General features: G+C 43.4%; 1 protein-coding gene across 4 annotated transcripts in view; it reads left to right on the forward strand.

The window, feature by feature from the left end:
- LOC146822680 (molybdenum cofactor sulfurase-like) overlaps nt 1-18,718 on the forward strand; it is a 496,467-nt gene that overhangs the window by 148,172 nt on the left and 329,577 nt on the right. For all 4 annotated transcript variants that reach the window (XM_085606870.1, XM_085606869.1, XM_085606868.1 and 1 more), the window contains exon 3: nt 16,747-16,813. In XM_085606870.1, coding sequence (XP_085462996.1) covers nt 16,747-16,813 — 67 coding nt within the window. The remainder of the gene's footprint in view (nt 1-16,746; nt 16,814-18,718) is intronic.

The following is an 18,718-nucleotide window of genomic DNA, read 5'->3' on the forward strand; positions in this document are numbered from 1 at the left end:
CGCAAGTGTCCAGGAGGTGAATGAAGGAGGGGCGGTAAGGTAAGATAGGAAAGGAGTCTCTTCATTCACTTCAAGTTCTCCTTACCAGGGTTAGACAGATAATGTGTGTTGCTCACTCGTGATGGCCGAGAGCCCTCTACCCCAGACTATAAAACTCCCTCCATCAGCCCCACATATTTTTATATTTCTTATGACATCACCTAGTGTCATAGACAACCTTTTCAGCCCCCATGCAAGTGTCGACTCCTGCAATTAATTGTTCCTTATTGGGAACCTCCTATAACCCTCAGATCCTCACTTTGTCCCTCTTTGCCTCAAACCAAGCCCAGCGAACGGTATTTTCTTACGATGCATGTCTATGGCCCCTGGCACACCAAGAGCCTGAATTGTGGGTTCAGCGGAATCTCATCTTCTAGTATGTCTTTAATTCCTTCAGTGTAGTCAACCAGTGTTTCTGTATCTCTGAGCATATCCATATTATTTATTTATTTATTTTAATGATTTATAGAGCGCGAACTTGACCCGTGAGGGTATCAGAGCGCTTTCCATGGTTAACTGAGGAAAACAATAGAAAAGCAGAAAAGTCTCAAGAGCAGAAATATATGGGGGATTGGGGCCGGGTAGGGTTGCTGAGAGCATAGGGGCAAAAGGGGACACAAATGTGAGGTTACAGTTATGGTTAGAGTCGGTAAAAATAGTGGACCCACATATTCTCGGCGGTGTGAGGTTGGTGATCTGTGGAAGAAGCAATAGTCTTAGATCCAACAGGCAAATCGCGGTGGCTGAGAGAAGGTCTTAGACCAGGAATTTACCCATGAGGAAGGTTTTGGCCTCCTTCTTGAAGCGTGCTAGAGAAGGGATTCTTCTGATGTCGGGTGGGAAGGAGTTCCAAATTCTTGGTGCTGCCCCGGAGAATGCCCTATTGTAGGTTCTTTTGTTCTGAAAATGGGCAGGTCGGAGCAAGAGATTTCTAGCGGACCGGGAGTCCTGCTTCCTCCAGATAACACAAGTTTCTGTGCCATATTGTGTGATAGAATGGCCCCATATATAACTTGCAGCGCAGACAAGTTGGCAGTGGTATTTTCCCCATCCTCTTCAACCTGACGTGTTACTATGTAACTCTGCAGGATTTGAAGCTATATTGGGTGGACGCGGGCCCTGATGGCCACCTCCTTGGGGTGCATAAGTACTGCTTCCCAATCCACATCCTCCATATCTCCCATCGAAAGAGGCCTCCAAGGCCATCAGGGCTGTTGTTAATGATTACCCTGCACGTGGAGGATATGGCCCCCTTCCCAAGAATCTGGCCAGCAAGTGCACCTCTAGTGTGGACATGTCAGGTAGGGAGGCCCAATCCGCCATCTTGTGTGGCGCATGTCTAAGCTAGGTATATTTGTAGTGGTGCGAGGGTGAAAAGCCATATTCTTCTTGTAATCTAGCAAAGGCTTTTTGTGCCCCATCAGCAATCACATTCCCCAGGTAGATTATGCCACCTGTTTCCCACTCATGAAAGCCCTGCAGTTTACTCACTTCATGAAATGTTTCTCTCACCCACAGTAGTGTGCTCTTGGTAGCCTTCCCCGTGCACTCCACATGGGACTTCACTTTGTCCCACGCTGTCAATGTAGCCTGTGCTGGAATCAGGAGGTTTGATTGACCCTTTCCAGCATAAGCAAAGTGCCTCCAGTGAGCCCCAACAGGGAACATCTGTCCAGGCACACTGCCAGGTCTTCCCGCAGAGCATGTGCCCAGTCATTCATTTTCTGTATTTGCGAGGCCGAGCAATATGCCCTAAAGTGTGGGAGGGCAATCCTTCCTTTACATACTGATTGGCGGAAGGTTGGCAAAGCTACCCCTGTACTCCTTCGTCTATGAAAGTCATCGAACCTCTTTGCACAACTGGCCAAAGCACGCTTCAGGTATTGGGGATGGTGTGTTTTGTAGGACGTCCAAGAGTTTGGGGAGGGTGATCATCTTGAGGATGGCAGCCCTTCTGAGGAGCGTCAATGAGAGTTTCCTCCATTTAGCCACCTCTTCCTGAAGGTTTACCAGCTGAGGGTCCACGTTTTCTCCTAGAAACACTATGACCCTTTGTAATATATATGATTATCTAAAGCCGATCGTTGTCACTCGCATATAGGCAGGTATCAATAAACCCCGATCCTGCTGGCTTGTCTGGAATAATTCTTACTCTCCTCAATTCAACCCATAGCCAGGGTAATCTCCAAATGCCTCTATTCTACTTTACAAGGGGTCCAGGGACACCTCAGGCTCCTTGATATATAATAGGACAAATATTGTAAAGAGCACGTTCACTCCGAAGGGTATCTTGGCGCTGAATAACAAATGTTTATTGTTGTCCAACTCAATGTTACTCATTTTATCAACCTCAGAAGGATAAACGGCTGAGTGAATCCACTGGGATATGGTTGACCCTGTCATCAAAATCTATTTTGGGATCGTCTATTATGACAGCATAACTGCTTCAGTACTACGGGCAGTACGGAACCGGCTTGGAGCGGCCGTAATAGGTTTGAAGAAGAAAAGTTACTCAACTACTGGATGACATACAATTCTAAAACTTGAGCAGGATATGGTGGAAGTGAGATAAGGCAAACATTTTTGAGGTGTAAGGGACTCTTTTGGTTTCTTAAGCAAAGTAGTAGCTCCAACATAGGTTCGACAACAACCTCGGATAAACATTGCTTAACTGCAGGCGGACAGGGATCTTTGGGAGTGCCTGACTTCATGTTATGAAATAAGGAAATTAAAGCCTTCTTTTTTAATGGGGAGAAATTAATGAGTATCTTGACAAGCAGTCCTTTCATATCTTGTGTGTCATCAACTTGAAAGGCAAGAGGAGTCACAGAAATACTTTCCCTTGATCAACATAATTGTTTCTATAAAGAAGGTATTTAGGGAATTACAAAGCTCCTGAGATGGCTCTAAGCACAAATGACTCTTTTAATATTGGATACTTCTTGAAGAATTTTAATGGGTTCTTTAGTTTATTGGCCACATCATTGATCCATGTACTATAAAAGGTTGATTTAACCTTAAGTAGTAGTTTTTTATATTGACTTCCTTCTTTGAATAATTCTTTTTAATTTGCTTCACAGGCACAGACCCAGGGTCTCTCAAGCTAACAAAGACTGAGTTTAGCAGCCCTGAGTTCTTCATGGTACTCGGGGGCATATTTAGAAGGGGGACTTGGGGGCCACGCCCTGAGAAGCTCTGCTTTAGTGGCACCCTGTACCTCCATTTAACACGACCCTGCGGATTCTGATTAACATCCAGGGGATGAAATCCGGGATACGAATGTCTGGGGTGCCAAAAATGAGGAAGCAAGGAGCTGGCGAACACCTCGAAGTACATCCTGATCGACGGCAAGGTCTGGTCGGGAGAAGCCTAGTAGTTAGGATGCCAGTGGATCCTACTAGAAGGAGTCTCGGGACGAGGCAGCTTTCCCCAGCCCAATGCAGCTGAAAACAGCAAAGAAACTCACTGACCTGCCCAACAGAGTGGGCAACCAGGTTGAGAGGGACAGAGTTCCTCAAAACACAGTGCTTCTACTGCATCAACTAGTGGGAGATTGGTGCGGGGATCCATTGCACCAGGAAGGTACTGAGCTACGTACGGTGGCCTTTGGTAGGATTGTGGGTGCAAAAGGGGCCTTGGCCTCGTGGGCCCCTAAAAAGGAGACAGTATTAAAAATCATAAAGAAATAATAGAGAGGCACACTGATTCCCTGCACCCCATCACAGGAGGAGACATGGGGAAAGACATGACTAGGCACTCTTTTCATGCCGCAAAACAGTGAAGCTCCCCAAATGTCGCAGGTGGGCAGCTTAGGAGAAGGCACCGCCTTACCTTGAGGTAACCTGAAGCAGTTTCAGGTGATTAGCGGCCTAATTACTCTGACACTATAGTGCAACCTGCATAGCACATGATCAAAGACTGTGGAGGATTACTTCTGGATCCCTAATGCTCCATCAGCAGCTATAGTAGCGGAAAACAGGCCCCACATATGGGGAGGAAATAGTTTGATTGGTGAGCACTTAAGAGTCGATTAGGAGGTCTAGTTTGGTGATATATATGAAAAACATACCAATGGAAGGCATGCACTCATTCTCCCTGTGTTGTTGTGACCACAGCAAGGGGATACCGCCCAGTTGAATAAGGTATTTATAGTGACTTTTTGGGCACACTCTAAGAGCAATATGAAGTAGATCCTGATCACTTCCTATCAGGTACAAAAAGGGAGCCAAGAGAATCTATTAACATTCTGACCAGCCTCCACTGAGAGGAGGGTGTGGTGGGCTATAGCACCCCATACATTGAGAAGGTGAAGACTTAAGCTCCCTCAGACAGACAGTGTCAACAAAGAACGGCCTTCAACATTCTTAGCTACAGTGCTGAGGGGACTTCTCTTCTCCCCGCTCACAGGAAATACACTGCCCCGGGCAACAGGGCTCAGTCACCAGCTTATGGAGGAGCAATTTCAAATCATCCAGCAACCCCTCATACTCAAACAAAACTGTCCTGCAAGATAGACACACTCCCATAGGAAAGGCCTGCATTGTCCCCTGAGACAAGCGGAATGGTTTTACAAAGCATCACTAGGAGGGACCACCACACAGGGTTACAGTATCATAGAGGACCCAAGCAGCACACATGCCAACACGGGAACAAGCTGCTAGGCAATTATTATTCTTTGAGGCAGGACAAGCAGATTAGCATAACGGCTCCCCTCAGATGATTTGTCTGCTGGCAATATGGGGCCTTTACTTAAAGAAATCACAGCTATCAGCACTACTCTCTCTAGCATGGAGAGTAAGATCATGGACTTAACTACAGAAGTCAAATCCATGCAGAAGGATATGCCATCTTTTCAGAACAGCCAGGATAAAGTTGACCGAAGATTAACATCAGTAGAATCTGTCATCAAACATATACCTGATGTGGAAAGAGATATTGAATACTTAAGAGTAAGTGATTGACCTTGAGGACAGATCTAGGATGAATAACTTTAGAATTTTTAGAATGCCTGATGGTGGGGAACAAGATGATATGCTTTCCTTCCTACAGATAATAATCACACAGTTGCTCCACCTCTCCTTTCGAGAGCCACTGGAACTAGAATGAGCACACCAATTCTGTTCCTACACACCTCCATCTCCAGAGAACCCTCAACCAATCATAGTATGTACACTTAGGCACCAACATACTAGAGGGATTATACTAGCCGCCTAGAAGATGAATGCACCAATTCTTCATGAAGGGCACAGAATCCCTTTCACAGCAGATTCCTCTCTGGCTACCAATTACAAATGGAGGAGATTCCTAGCATTGAGCCCATGGAGTAAAAAACTTGACATTAAGTACTTCCTCCTGGACCAGGCAAATGTTTGTTGACAGTAAACAGCAAGATTATCATCTACACTGAACCTGTAGACCAGTTGCAGTTCTTGTATTCTTATGAGGATGAAGAAGTAGAGGGCCACCCAACCAATACAGCTTTGGAGAGAGCTACAGGCTCCCTGCTCCCATAGAAGCGACAGAATAGTAACCCTGCATTACTAGATTAGGAAGGATCTAGTAGAGAATCAGACAGAGAAAGCCTACACCAAGTCATTGATGTATTCTCTCTCTCTCTGAGAAAGAGAAAGAGTTAGGGAGAAGTCATGCTTACCTTTAAAGTAGAACGCTCCTGGAACAGATGATGCCCCCCCGAGGGGACAAAGGACTACCAGACTTTCTTGCAAGACACTGGATGTATCATTCTATATTGTGACTATGATTGTTCCATTTTATTGCTAATTGTTGAATATTATGTGATTGCAGGCTAGTGATGATGTGGCTCACTGCAAGAAGGGTCGACCTTGAGCTCTCCATGCTTGAGGGAGGGAACATTTCCTCAACTGCTTTGATCTAGCAGGATCACTACTGAGTAGAGACTTGCCCACACAATGATCTGCCTGTGATTTTTTTTATAGAGTTTTATATAGCGTGAACTTGACCCAAATCGGGTATCAGAGCACTTTACATAGCTCCAGTTGCGTTACATGAGGACACATTCATTTTTGTTAGGCACAGGGAGATTAAGTGATTTGCCCAGGATCACAGGATATTCAACGTCATTGCTGAGACTCGAACCCAGTTCCCCAGATTCGAGGTCGACCACCCTAGCCGTTAGGCCAACTCCTCTCCCCAATGATTCCTTTGATAAGCTCCACCCATGTCAAACAAAAGTGCACTTTTCACTCCCAGGGAGATTCACTGCTATGATCTGTTGGAGCAAAGAATCGATCACCATGCATGATGGGGGGACTACTCTAACAGCCCCTTTGTATATAAAGTATTTCTCAATTAGGCCTCGGCGGTGAACTTCGCTCTGTTTACAGAGTTTGCGAAGTTTTCTGCACAGAGTGCAGAAAACTCTGCTTTGCGATGAGCGACAGAGTTTTTTTCCTCGCTCGTGATTGCGAAAGGTAAGTTCGCGAGCGCAAATGGTAAGTTCGCGAGCGCAAGCTGTCGCTCGGGTAGAATTTCTACCTGAGCTGCAGGAATACCAGAACATACTGCTGTTCGCACTGCACTCCGCCACTCACGTAACTTCGCTGAGTTTTTTGGTAACTTTGTGGAGTTCCGCATAGCAAAACTCCACAAACTACGCCCAGTCCTGTTTTCGATGAAGAAGTGTCCAATGCTCTTGGTCTCCAACCCGCATGTAATTGCCCATATCCTTTCGAAAGGGAATGGCAGGGCAAAGTGCCCATTTGGTGGCACGGGAGCTAGCTGAGCACACACAGTAAGTTTAATCTCCTGAAATCCTCAAGCCCTACTGTTACATCTTTTATCTCCTCTTTCCTTACCTATCCTTCAGGACCACCACTGATTTCACACTCCTCTGTGTCTCCACTTAGATTACAGGACAATAGCAACCCCCTTTTGGAGTTTATTTTACAGTCTTGCAGCCGTGGCTCCTGCAGGTAAAGGCGGTGGGGTGGGCAGACGACAGAATAGGGAAAATGAAATAAATAAATCCTATTCCATTTTCTGTTGACTTCCCCCATCCCCCCTCCCACTGCCCCACCATGCTTACCTGCAGAGGTGGTGGCTACGTGCTTGATAGGATCCCTCAGACATTTAGGGCAGTCCTTCTGGTATATCCTCTCACATTTTGTTTTTACTCACTAACAATAGGCTTTAAAACTATGTCAAGAGAAAGAAGATACTGCACTATCTATCCATGAAACACACCAATTTAGCTCTCCTCCAAGAGACCCATTTATCGTCAGGAGAGTCCTTCTAACTTAAAAGGGAATGGGTGGATATTGTGACTCGTAGCAGTCGTACTAGGAGTGATGCTGGTGAGATCTCCTCCTCAAAACAATGCCTCTAAGAAATGTTAGATGGCAATATTGATCTGCAGACAATCGTCTTGCAGGACCTTGAAGAATAAGACGTATGACTGTTGCAGATGGGCATTTGTAACGATCCACATCATGGAGCGGATTTTCATAATAGGGTCTGTCTATGTGCCTACCACAGATACATTTCAATTTCTGTCTGATCTGTCTCGCTTATTGACATCCTTCAAGAAAACCCTTGTATGAACAGGGGACAATTGGAATTTGGCAATTGACCTAATTCTGGATTGAACAGGAGGTCCTGATAACCATGACAGAGCAAACTTGCAAGACTTAATGGTGGACCATGAACTGACTGATGATTCGCGTTTGCTACATCCTCTAGATGAAGAATATTCCTTCTCCTGCCCCCACGGCATGCAGTCTTGCACAGACTACTTTCTGGTCCACTGGCCACTGTTGCAAGAAGTGACATTTTGCCCCATATTAGAGACAGGTATCTCGTATCATAGTCCTGTACACCTCACCGTAGATCTGAGATTGATAGTTCCTCTAATTTTGCGCAGGCAGATGAAAGCCTTTGCGTGCAAAACCCTAGCAGACAAGGAAAAGCTGCTGGAACATATTTGCAGATTTCTGTTAGAAAATGATGGATTGGTTACGTCGCACAGAATACTGTTGGCAGCCAGAACGGTGACACTACACGGAGTTCTAATGAGGGACTCCATGGTTTTATTAAAAAAAGCTCAAGGCTGACTTACAAACTGTAGGGGAAACAGTCGAATTTCTTAAATTAACATGTAATTCTAATCCCACACAGCTAGGTCAAAGGCAACTGGAGAGAGTTAAAATGCAACTAAACTCTTTCTGTTCCTCAGCTGCATAGAAAGCACCAGTAAAACTCAAATGGCGAAGATATGATCATGGAGAGAAAGTGGGCACAGTTTTTGCAGCTCAGCTCAAACAACTGGAATTTCAACTGCCCATCCCAGCCATCCACAACCTGGAGGGGAATATCCTTACTCATTTGCTAGATATTCTGGGCCGTTTTGTTGCATATTACACTACGCTATACATCTCTGAGATGCAGACTACTCATTCACAAGTGGGGGCCTTTCTAGAACTGCTAAAACTACCCAAACTCACTGATGAGGGTCGTGCTCTCCTAGGATCTCAGAGAGGAAGAGATAGCAGGTAGCAGAGATAGTGGCCCACCTCCTTATATGTTACAAAATAGGCAGACCTCTACTAGTCCCCCAACTTACAGCAGCATTGCAGGAGGCAGCAGTGACAAATGTACTAGGGGACATATCGAATAAACCTACCCTCTCAGTCCTCTTAAAGGAAAGTAAAGATCCCATTGAGTGTGCAAGCTTTCACCCAATCTCACTGATGAACTCGGATCTAAAGATTCATGCAAAAATTCTGGCAGCAATGGTGAGCAGGGTTCGTCCCGAAATTGATCCATGAATCTCAAGTGGTATTTTTTCCTGGACAATCCTCTTGAAAATATCTACGCCTTCTTTCACATCTACTGTGTCAGGTTAAGGACTCACCTGATCAGGTTTTAGTGATTTCCCTGGTGGCCATAAAGGTATTCGATCTGGTCAAATGTCCATACCTGTTCCAGGTAATAGCATATATGGGTCTGGGCGAGGACTTCATCAATATTGTCAAACTCTTATACAATGGGCCCTACAGAAGGGGTTGCATACGGGGTGTTCCTCTCATCATCATTTTCCTTCGAGAGAAGTACTCACTAAGGATGTCCTCTCTCGCCACTCTTGTTCCTGTTGGCCCTTAAGCCACTGGCGCAGGCACTTCACTTATTGGATGAGATCAAGGCATTCCTACATCAGTGGGCAATGTCAAAGCTATTCTCTATGCAGATGACATTCTTCTCCTCCTCACACAACCACAGACTTTAATCACCACTACCATACAATTACCCAAAAATGTTTCCCAACTAGTGAAGCATTGCCGATGTTGGGAGCTACAACCATAGCCTGAATCCAAGGATATCAAATGACATGGGTCCCATCAGTTGTTAAATAGCTTGGAATCCAGATCAACAGGAGACTTTCACATATTATATCTCCCCTCATGGAAAAATGCAATTGTTACTTTCTGAAGTGGTCTTACCTCAATCCCTCATTGTGAAGTACAGACTATTAAAATGGCCATTGCCCATGGTATGATTAAATACTAAGTATGCTCCCTCTTAAGGTCCCGAAATGTTTGCTCACTAAAATTGAGACAGACATCAGATCCTATTTATGGAGTTGCAATAGATCAAGTCTACGAGCTTCCCTTTTATAGGTCAACATGATATCAGGGGAAATGTGGCTCGTGAAACTATCCCTTTACCATTTAGTGTCTTACCCCTTGCAGTTGGCATACTAACTTCTACCACCCTCTAAAGCCCCAGTTTCAACTCCCCTGGAGGAGATGCCTTTGGGAGGAGTCAAGCGAGATACTACCAGTTTACTCTGAATTGTCCTTAGGAGCAGATCCGGAAACCCAACAGTACTTGTTACACTAACCGGCTGGAATGAGGCATACAAACTAATTGGAGTCCACCAATTCCTTCACCTATAAGCCATGGAATGGCATAATTCAGCTATCCGTGTAGGGTGGACCACAGTCATATGGCCTGAGTGGAAGCAGCAGGAATTCAGAGAGTGGTACACCCAGTGGACAATGGTAACATTAAATTACCACAGACACTTCAGAGGAGGTTTTCCCAGAACAGGGGAGATCTCTCAAGATGCCAACAACTAGCTCATTGTCTTAAAGCAGCACTGAAACCATCCCAATTGACCCTAGCTGAAACCTCGATTTTGTAGTATCTCGGGATCTGTGGAAGATACTAAGGTCTTGTATCAGGTGTTTGCAGTGTGCTCCTTAACTTTGCTAACTCGATATTGAATACGACCTATACCTGACATACATGGCAAAACCGTCTAGGAATAGAATCTATACCACAAAAAATGTGTCACACTACTCCACTAGCAAGAAAAAGTCTTTAGAGACTCACAACTGAAATTCTTGTTTTAAAAAAATACTTAATGACTGTATTGGACCCGACAAAAACGCACATAGGCAACCTCATTGACGATCTAGCAGCAGATACTACTATATGGGAAGTTTTCCTTGAAGACAATGAAAGGGAGATTTAGTCGGGGCTTACCTCAGCAGAAAACTAATGGGGTTGCTCTTTGAGGTTTTTGTTGTTTTGAACACCTGTAGAGCAAATTTCTACTGATCCTTGATGTCATTGTTATGTGGCGTTTGCAGTTTTTGTCTACTAATTAAGTACATTACACTCATCCTTACCCCCTCTCTCTCTTCCCTCCCTTTACTCCTTGCCCCTTAGCCCTATTCCTCACCCTGGTCTCTTTTCAATAACATTTTGAGCCATTCTTACTCACAACCTTGGTTATAGACCGGAATATGTTAATACTGTTGTCTGATTACTGAATGGTTGTATTCCAAAGGATTCAGTGGATACTGTATGGCCATACTAGCCATTGTATACCTTAAAACCCTATGAATAGAATAAATAAAGAATGCTGACAAAAAGAAAGGGGCCTGATGTTGTGTAGGGACTCAAGAAAATGGCAATTACAATTGTTTAAGATCCAGCTCGTGAAGTCAGGAGTTGCAGTGTCGATCTGGGCATTAAGAGCAACACGAGATGTAAGTAGCGTGGTAGCCACATCAGCGTAATTGATCTTCTTCCAGCTGCAAGCAAGTTTAGCTGAGGACTTGCCCTGAGCTTTGAAATTACAAATGTAATGAGATAGCTATCCAACTAGGCACAAGGCAAACTCAGGAATATGGTTATATTCCACCATTGTGAAGTCAGTGAGTAGTGTATGAAAATCAGCGAGGTCCTCCTCAGCTGTACTTTATATTGCATCAGGAGGTTCAGCCAGTTCTTGCTCTTGGTCTTCAGGTCTGTTTGACTTCTTGCCCCCCTCTGGACGTCAGCTTGGGTTGTTTGATGTCCGCTTTCCCTATTGTTTGATACATGGCTGTGGGTTGTGGCCCTGCAGACTAATCCTGCTCTCTTGAAATGTGAACAATGATCTTGGGAGTCACTACATTTCTGAGTGATCCCTTCCACTGCTCGAACAACCCAATCGGCTCGCAGAGCTTTGAGGAATCAAGGCCCTGTGTTTTTTGATTGTTAGAGTGCAGTTTTGCAGTTTTCACGAAGAATACAAGAGTATATCTTCTTAAGGCAGTAAATACATGAAGCATTGCTCATTGCAGAAGACCCACGTGTAGTTAGGCACTGCACAGGTATATTCAGGGATGTTTTAGGGCATGGGTAAAGTGGGCTCTGGCTCAGGGCCCCAGTCATTCATGGGGGCCTTAGATAGATCCAACTCTGGTCTGAAGAGAGTCTTGCCCTGATGAACTTGAATAATTCTTAAACAGATTTTTTTTAATACAGTTTTCCTTTAATTTACTTTTATTATGGGTGATGAGTGAGAGTCTGTTACAGACATTTTACAAATAAATGTTCTGTTTACATTTTAAACAATATCCATAAAAAAGTTTCTTTTAGATCAAAACAGGACTTCCCATATGAGAAAAGGGAGGGTGTCAGAGAAATGATTTGTAGTAATAATAGTGAGTTGATGGTGTGTTACAATATTGAAAACACATCAGTATCCCTAATATTAGATCTAAACAAAATTTAGAATGTGGAGGAGTGTGCCTAAGCACTGTCAGTGGCCTGGAGAAAGACGGCATGTAAGAGCTGAAACTGGATCATAGAATCAAAGCTGTTCTGAACAAGGGCCCCCAAAATGCATTTGGCCCAGGGCCCCCGAAATCTTTAAGATGTCCCTGGGTATATTCTGCTAATTGTCTCATTTCCGAAGGCAGGTACGAGTCTGAAACTTTTCCATACTTCCATATTGCTGGATATATTTCAATTGTGGTTGGTATCGACATCCAGGGAAGGCTGCACACAGCTCACTTCACCTGCAGCAGCCTTGTGCTACTTGTAACAGTTGGCGCACCAGCTTTCCCCGCTCATGCGTGTTCCGTAGCCCCGCCCCTGCATTTACGCCGGCGGGCGTGAACGCGTAATAAATAAAGTAAAGAAAGCGGAACTGCAACGGCAGTCCGCGCTAAGCCTCAACAGCCTGTGGGTGTGGGTTGTTTTGCAGCGTGCTCTCGAGCACTGCGTAACACGCAGCGGGAGGGCAGACCCCACCACCTTGTAACACTGCTAATGCCGCTGCACAGGTCGCACCTTATGTGCTGAGCAGTGCACAATGGAGGTTTTTGGCGGGCTCCATGACTACTGGTCTAGGGTGACCAGATTTTGAGAAGCAAAAACCGGGACAGGCCAGACATAAAAGTAGGACTAAAGGGTGCCAATGATCACGGAATATCTGGCCTGTTCTGATGGTGTGTTTGAAGTCGGAAATTAGCGTAATTTATATTTTTTCTGTCAGGCAGAGCAGGAAGAGGCCAGAAGTAAATGCACCTTTGTAAATGTGTGCTTATACATAGATTTATATAAACAGTCACACATTACAAGGCTACATTTACAAAACATTAGTCATGGCAGGACCTTCCCCCTCAGTGCCTCCGCCCCCTATACACTCCGCTTTGCCCCCTCCCCTCCCTACTTTGCCTCCTCTCTGCTGGGCGTATGTAGCTGACCTCCTCCCTGTTTTTCATGAATCAAAAAGATACATTGTGTGAGTTATTTCACTCATCAGAGGCACTGAGCACTTGTTACAGTTGTGTTTTGCAGGATGAGCTGACACTTATTAAGTAAAGTGTCAGGACACCGGGATAGTCATCCAAAAACCAGGACTGGTCACCCAATACTGGTCATTCCCTGGCAGGTCGGATTCCGGGGTGCCGCCTCCACAGGACCGCCTCTCCGTTCCGAGTGAAGCGGCGTCTTAGTTAGGGGTCGCTGCGCTGAAGTAAACCAGTCTGACCAGGCACGTTCCAGTTTCTTTCAACGTGTTTTAAAGGCTTGCTTGGGTGCCTACAGAGAATTATGTCAGCTTCTTTCACTCCCGCTAGCATTTCAGATTCAGGCCACACAATTGCAAGAAACGATTGCAGTAATTTTAGGATACTTCAGTCGGATTATTGTTCTGGTCTCCAGACTGTATTACAGCGCCATCTTCTATTTTGTCACACTCTAGTGCCCCCCTCCCCCGAAGTGTGTGTTGTTGTTTGGATGAAAGTTGTTCTTGGAGTGTTTCCAAAGATCATAGCACCTCTTGTAAACATCCTCCCTGGGCAATGATATTGTTTCTTTCCATATCTATCCATGCTAATTCTTTTCACAATCATATTCTGCCTCTGATCTCTCAAGTTTCAGATAGCTTCTGTATTTGATCTCAAGTCAAAATATACTTTATTAGGCCATCCAAGGCTATAAAAGCAGGTCAAACACACAATTAAAAGAAGAGGAAGTACCAAAACTAATCAATACAATATATTACATAGACAAGGCATAATAGTTCATATGACTGTATCAGACAATGAAAAGGTGTGTGGCGCGGAAAACACTGAGACTTAAAATTTAAACCACCCTGTAAAGTTAAGAATAGTGCAGTATATATATAAAACCTTTAATATAATCAAATTAAAACTGCTAAAACAACTCGGTGCTAAAAAGCCAATAACACATTTAACCTACAGGCATTTTATTCTTTGGAATAAAGCACCTGATAAGTAATTGGCATCTCCAAAACAAATCAGAGGGGAGGACAGCATTTGCAAATATATCAGGGCTGGGTTCACTCGTACAAATTCAAAATGCCTTAACAGTGAGAAGATATAATATTTTCGCAGGTTGCAATAAAAATCAGGCAAAAAAATTAAATGTAAGAGCTTTTGTTCCAATAAATGATCACAAGAGCAAGGCATTAAAACACCCGCCTTGGAAAAGCCCAATGGGACAGATAAATCCCAATGGATAAAATTGAACCTAAACCTGGTTAAAAGAGAACGATGATACTGACTCCTAATATGTGTCCAATAAGGTTGTCCTAGGGTCCCTGGGCTCAGTATTGCATTTTCCCTTTCTACCATCCTTCTTGTTAAGAATAATGATTATATAACTCTCACCTCATTAGGGCACATCAGCCTATGATTCATGAACAACTCGGGACAGCTTAAGATCTTCAACTGCTCTGAGACATAACCGAGCCATGGAATATCAAGGGCCCTATCAAGCTTCATGCAGTCTTCTAGGATAAGGTGGTTCAGCACAAGAATAGTGTTCAAACAGATTTTCAACCTGGCGCATTACAGGGGCCATAGCAATAGTGTCAGAACTGTATTTCATCTCATCTTTAGATGTTTCCCATTCAGAACAAACCTTGTTCGTATATGCATGCTTGAGGCATGCAAATTCAATTTGTTTTTCGTTACTCCTGGCTACCCGCTGGTTTTGGCCTTTCACAGGTAGAGACCACAGTCCTAAAGAGACATGGTAGAATACCTAGGAGTGGCCACATGGGGCAGCTAAACCTAAGGCAAATAAAGATTCATATTTAGCAACATCAGTCTACTACATCACTAAACTATGAGGACAGGATTATTGTATCCCCGTCCATTAAATCAGCCTTCTACTGTAGCCTTTCTCAGGTTCGTTATCTGAAGGGTTGTCCTCTGGGTCAAGGTCATCCATCTGTCCTGGCAAAGGGTGCAAGTGGTAGAAGTTGATGAGAGTGATTGTGTTGTGCATTTGGGGGTATTCTCTGGATGTTTTGTCCGGTTTGGCAGTTCTTTACACATGGGGTTTAGGGCTGGTCTTCTGAACCTTGAAGCCAGTCCTCTTTGAACCGATGGGGGAGGGGACATTAAGCATAATATCCTTGACAGTGTTGTCCTTAGTTGTCATTTCTTTCCCAAAAAAATTTGGAACAATTGACCCCCTCATTAATGTTGCCACCCTCCTTGAGGATTTGTCCAGTCAAGCTAACCCTATGTGCCTAATCTTATTTTCGTACAGAAGCCCATCTCACTAGTTCTAAATCAAGAGGCCCTTCTTCTAATTTGGTTTTGATTCCTTGAGCTCCAACAGAGATTCTTCAAAATCCCTTGAATGTCAAGATGGCAGAGCAGATTTATCTCTGCAAAACTACTCCAGGGAATAGAACTGGAGCTGTGTCCGAAACCATTCAGAGCATCAAAACTAGAGGCAATGCCACCAACTCCAACCTTGAGTAGAATCATTAGATCAACCATTCTTAGGTAATGCCTGTCCCTGCTGCCTCTTAGCACAAGATGTGTCAACTGAGTGGGGGCCTTTTGTGCAGAGGCCAAGGATTTTACCAATCAGAGTCTGCAGTGGCACTAATTCGATTTCCCCACACATATTTGTGACACATCATCGGCTACAAGCGTTAGAGGGTGCTGTGCCTACATTTTCATTTGGAGTTTTGGTTGGAAGGTTACTTTGATTTTGAGTGTAATATGTTTTCCTTTTTGTACATTAGAAGCACGGGTGTGGTGTCTGCGATTTGTTTTGATATACAAAACTGACAGTGTCTGGAGGCTTTATAAATATTACCCAATGATGTAAACATTGGGGCAAAGGATATATTTGTACATAATTCAAGTAAGAAGTTCTGCCTAACTGTATCTAAACTGTTAAAACCTAATAAACAAATTTAAACAAAACATTGGGGCAAAGGAGGTAAGAGGAGAAGTAATAGGTTATTAATCTTTATTTCTATGAATCCTACTGTGCTCTTGTTGAGCGTCTATCTCTCTTGGGTAGATTGACATGGCCTTATCATGGATTGGAGCTTAAGTACTCTATAGGAGTTGGAAGATCCTCTCAGCCATTTTATCAGTAGCAGGGAGAGGGGCTTCCAGCATGGAGTGGGACTTTGCAGATGCTCCTGTGTATAAACGTGAGAGACCTCCTAAATGCAAGGCCTGCCACAAGGTAGACTGGGAAGTAGAGAAACGAACATTAGCTTTAGGCCATGATTTTGTTTGAATTTTGAGCTTCGCTGCACAGAATATTGCCATTGGCGAAATGGCCACTGCTGTGTCTCTCATACCTCCGACACACTCCTACAACTTGAACATTGTGTGTTTTTATTTAAATGAGTCACTGTTGTGCAGTTTTATTGTCAGAGTGAGTTAACATATTGATTGAAATGCCTCTACTGTCTCCTATATCATATTCAGAAAAATTGGCACGGAGGAATCAATATTCCTTTTTTTATTTAGTCATAGGGAACATATAATTACCCTAACTATAGTCCAAATTCCTATCTATATCTGTATATGATGTTGTTCTGTACCCTGATATAAGAGGGTGATTTGGGTAAACCCCTTACTTTTGCTATCTACTGTCTCCTAGGCAACCCCCACAGCCAGAACGCGAGCAGCATGCTGTCGCATGACACCATCGAGCGTGTCCGGAACAGGTACTGTACTTTTCACCTTTCACTTCTAATTTACTGGAATTTGTCATATAATCAGATTGTTTGATTTAATTTCAAATCAGTTGATGTAATGAATGTGGAAAGTTCAATTAAATCCTCCGGTGCTAAGTGACATGAATCCGAGGTACAAATTGTCCTTCCCTACTTATTTTTGTAATGCCAGAAATTAATGTTTTGTTGTGTCATCGAGGTATATTAAATACAAGACGAATGCCTGGAAAGACCTTGAGGCATTCTGCTCACAATGAAAATTACATCTATATAATTTTAGGGTGTGTAAGCGGAAATGTAATACATAATTCATAATTTGCCGGCTTGGTGAAATGATAAAAAGCAGTCATTCAAGTAATTAATACATAGTTGGTTACTAAATTACATTCTAACTCAAAATAAACTTTCACAAAGCCAATTGGTTTGGATTTTGAGTGAAAATCCTTCTTTATTATTTGACAAGTTAGTGAGTGAGGTTGTGGGGCTAGGTCAGTTAGTGAATGCAACCATGAGGCAAAGGGTGCATAATTAGATTGATAATTTACCCCACCCTTTCCAGCTATTGCTGCTGTTTTATTGACCACGTACACACAAACATATTTGTGACAATTCATTGGCTATAAGTGTTTGCGAGTGAATGCTTGGAAATCTAGATGAATGTGTGTGTACATGGTCAATAAAACAGCAGTAATAGCTGGAAATGGTGGCTACAATGCCTGTCCTGTCCTGATGATCACCATATTTGAAAGGCAGTGTTAAGCCACTTAACGTGGCTTAAGGCTGCCTTGTAAATAAGGCCCCCTTTCATGCTACACTTAGGGTGAAAGGGGAGGGCAATGGGTGTTGTGGTGGGCATTCCATCGCAACACCCATTAATTTTGACGCTTCCCTCTATTTACAAGAGCAGCGCCAAAATTAAGAGCAAGGATAACCTGGTCTGAAACAGGTGATTCAGGGTTCAGGAACTGACAAATTTTATCATCTGGACCCAATTCAAAAAACCCAACAGTCCCTAATACACTGTGTGAGTTTAAACCAATCTTACCAATTTAGTCATCCTAATTATCCTTTCTTAGCGATCAGGGTTTGGCAAATAATATCAGAATTTCAACATAAGTATAATAATTTCATAAAACTAGATCAATGACATTAATAATGACAAACTCATTGTCTTAAATGTTTTAAATGCTTTATCTAAATAAATGTGAAATGCTCATCAAGTACAATACAGCTCGAATCATAGGTCATCATACAAGAAACAGTAGTTAAAAGACATTAATAATACATATAAATTACCAGCGCAATGAGTGAGTGGATAGGTGTGGAGACAAAAGAATAAAGACATTTGCAAATTGATTTATGCAAATTCAGAATATCATACTATCCAATCATATAAGATTCAAGAAATCTGGAAAGCCTCCATCTGGCCATGAGAGTAAGCAATGCCCCTCAAGAAGAATTAGGAGCAAAGTCAAAGAGTCAGGATCAGCAGAACAACAGCCAGCCCATAGAATTTAGGAAAGCAGCAAATACAGCTTTCTCCTCTCTCAAAGTAAAGAAAAATGTGTCTAACAAACCCCACCCCTTGGTACTGTTAGTAATTCCCCAAGTTCACTAAAGATCCAACCCACAATGTGTCATCCCACATAAATTCGCACTTTGTGGTTAGTCAAAAACAAGGGGTGTTCTGTGGAAATGTGGATTTTCCTGATCAGTTATGTCCCCTATCTTGGACCCCAACGGTTCTATATGCATGTTACAAGTACATGTATGTTCCCTCCAGTTCCAGTTTCTAAGACGCAAACATATGAGTGTCTACCGTCAACATGTTCTCTGTCAGATCCGCCATCAATGGGCTGGATATTTGGTTCCTAAGTATGAAAGGCCACCGACTTT

The sequence above is a fragment of the Triturus cristatus genome, chromosome 5_2 (assembly GCF_964204655.1).
Source record: "Triturus cristatus chromosome 5_2, aTriCri1.1, whole genome shotgun sequence".
In the NCBI taxonomy this organism is placed as follows: domain Eukaryota; kingdom Metazoa; phylum Chordata; class Amphibia; order Caudata; family Salamandridae; genus Triturus; species Triturus cristatus.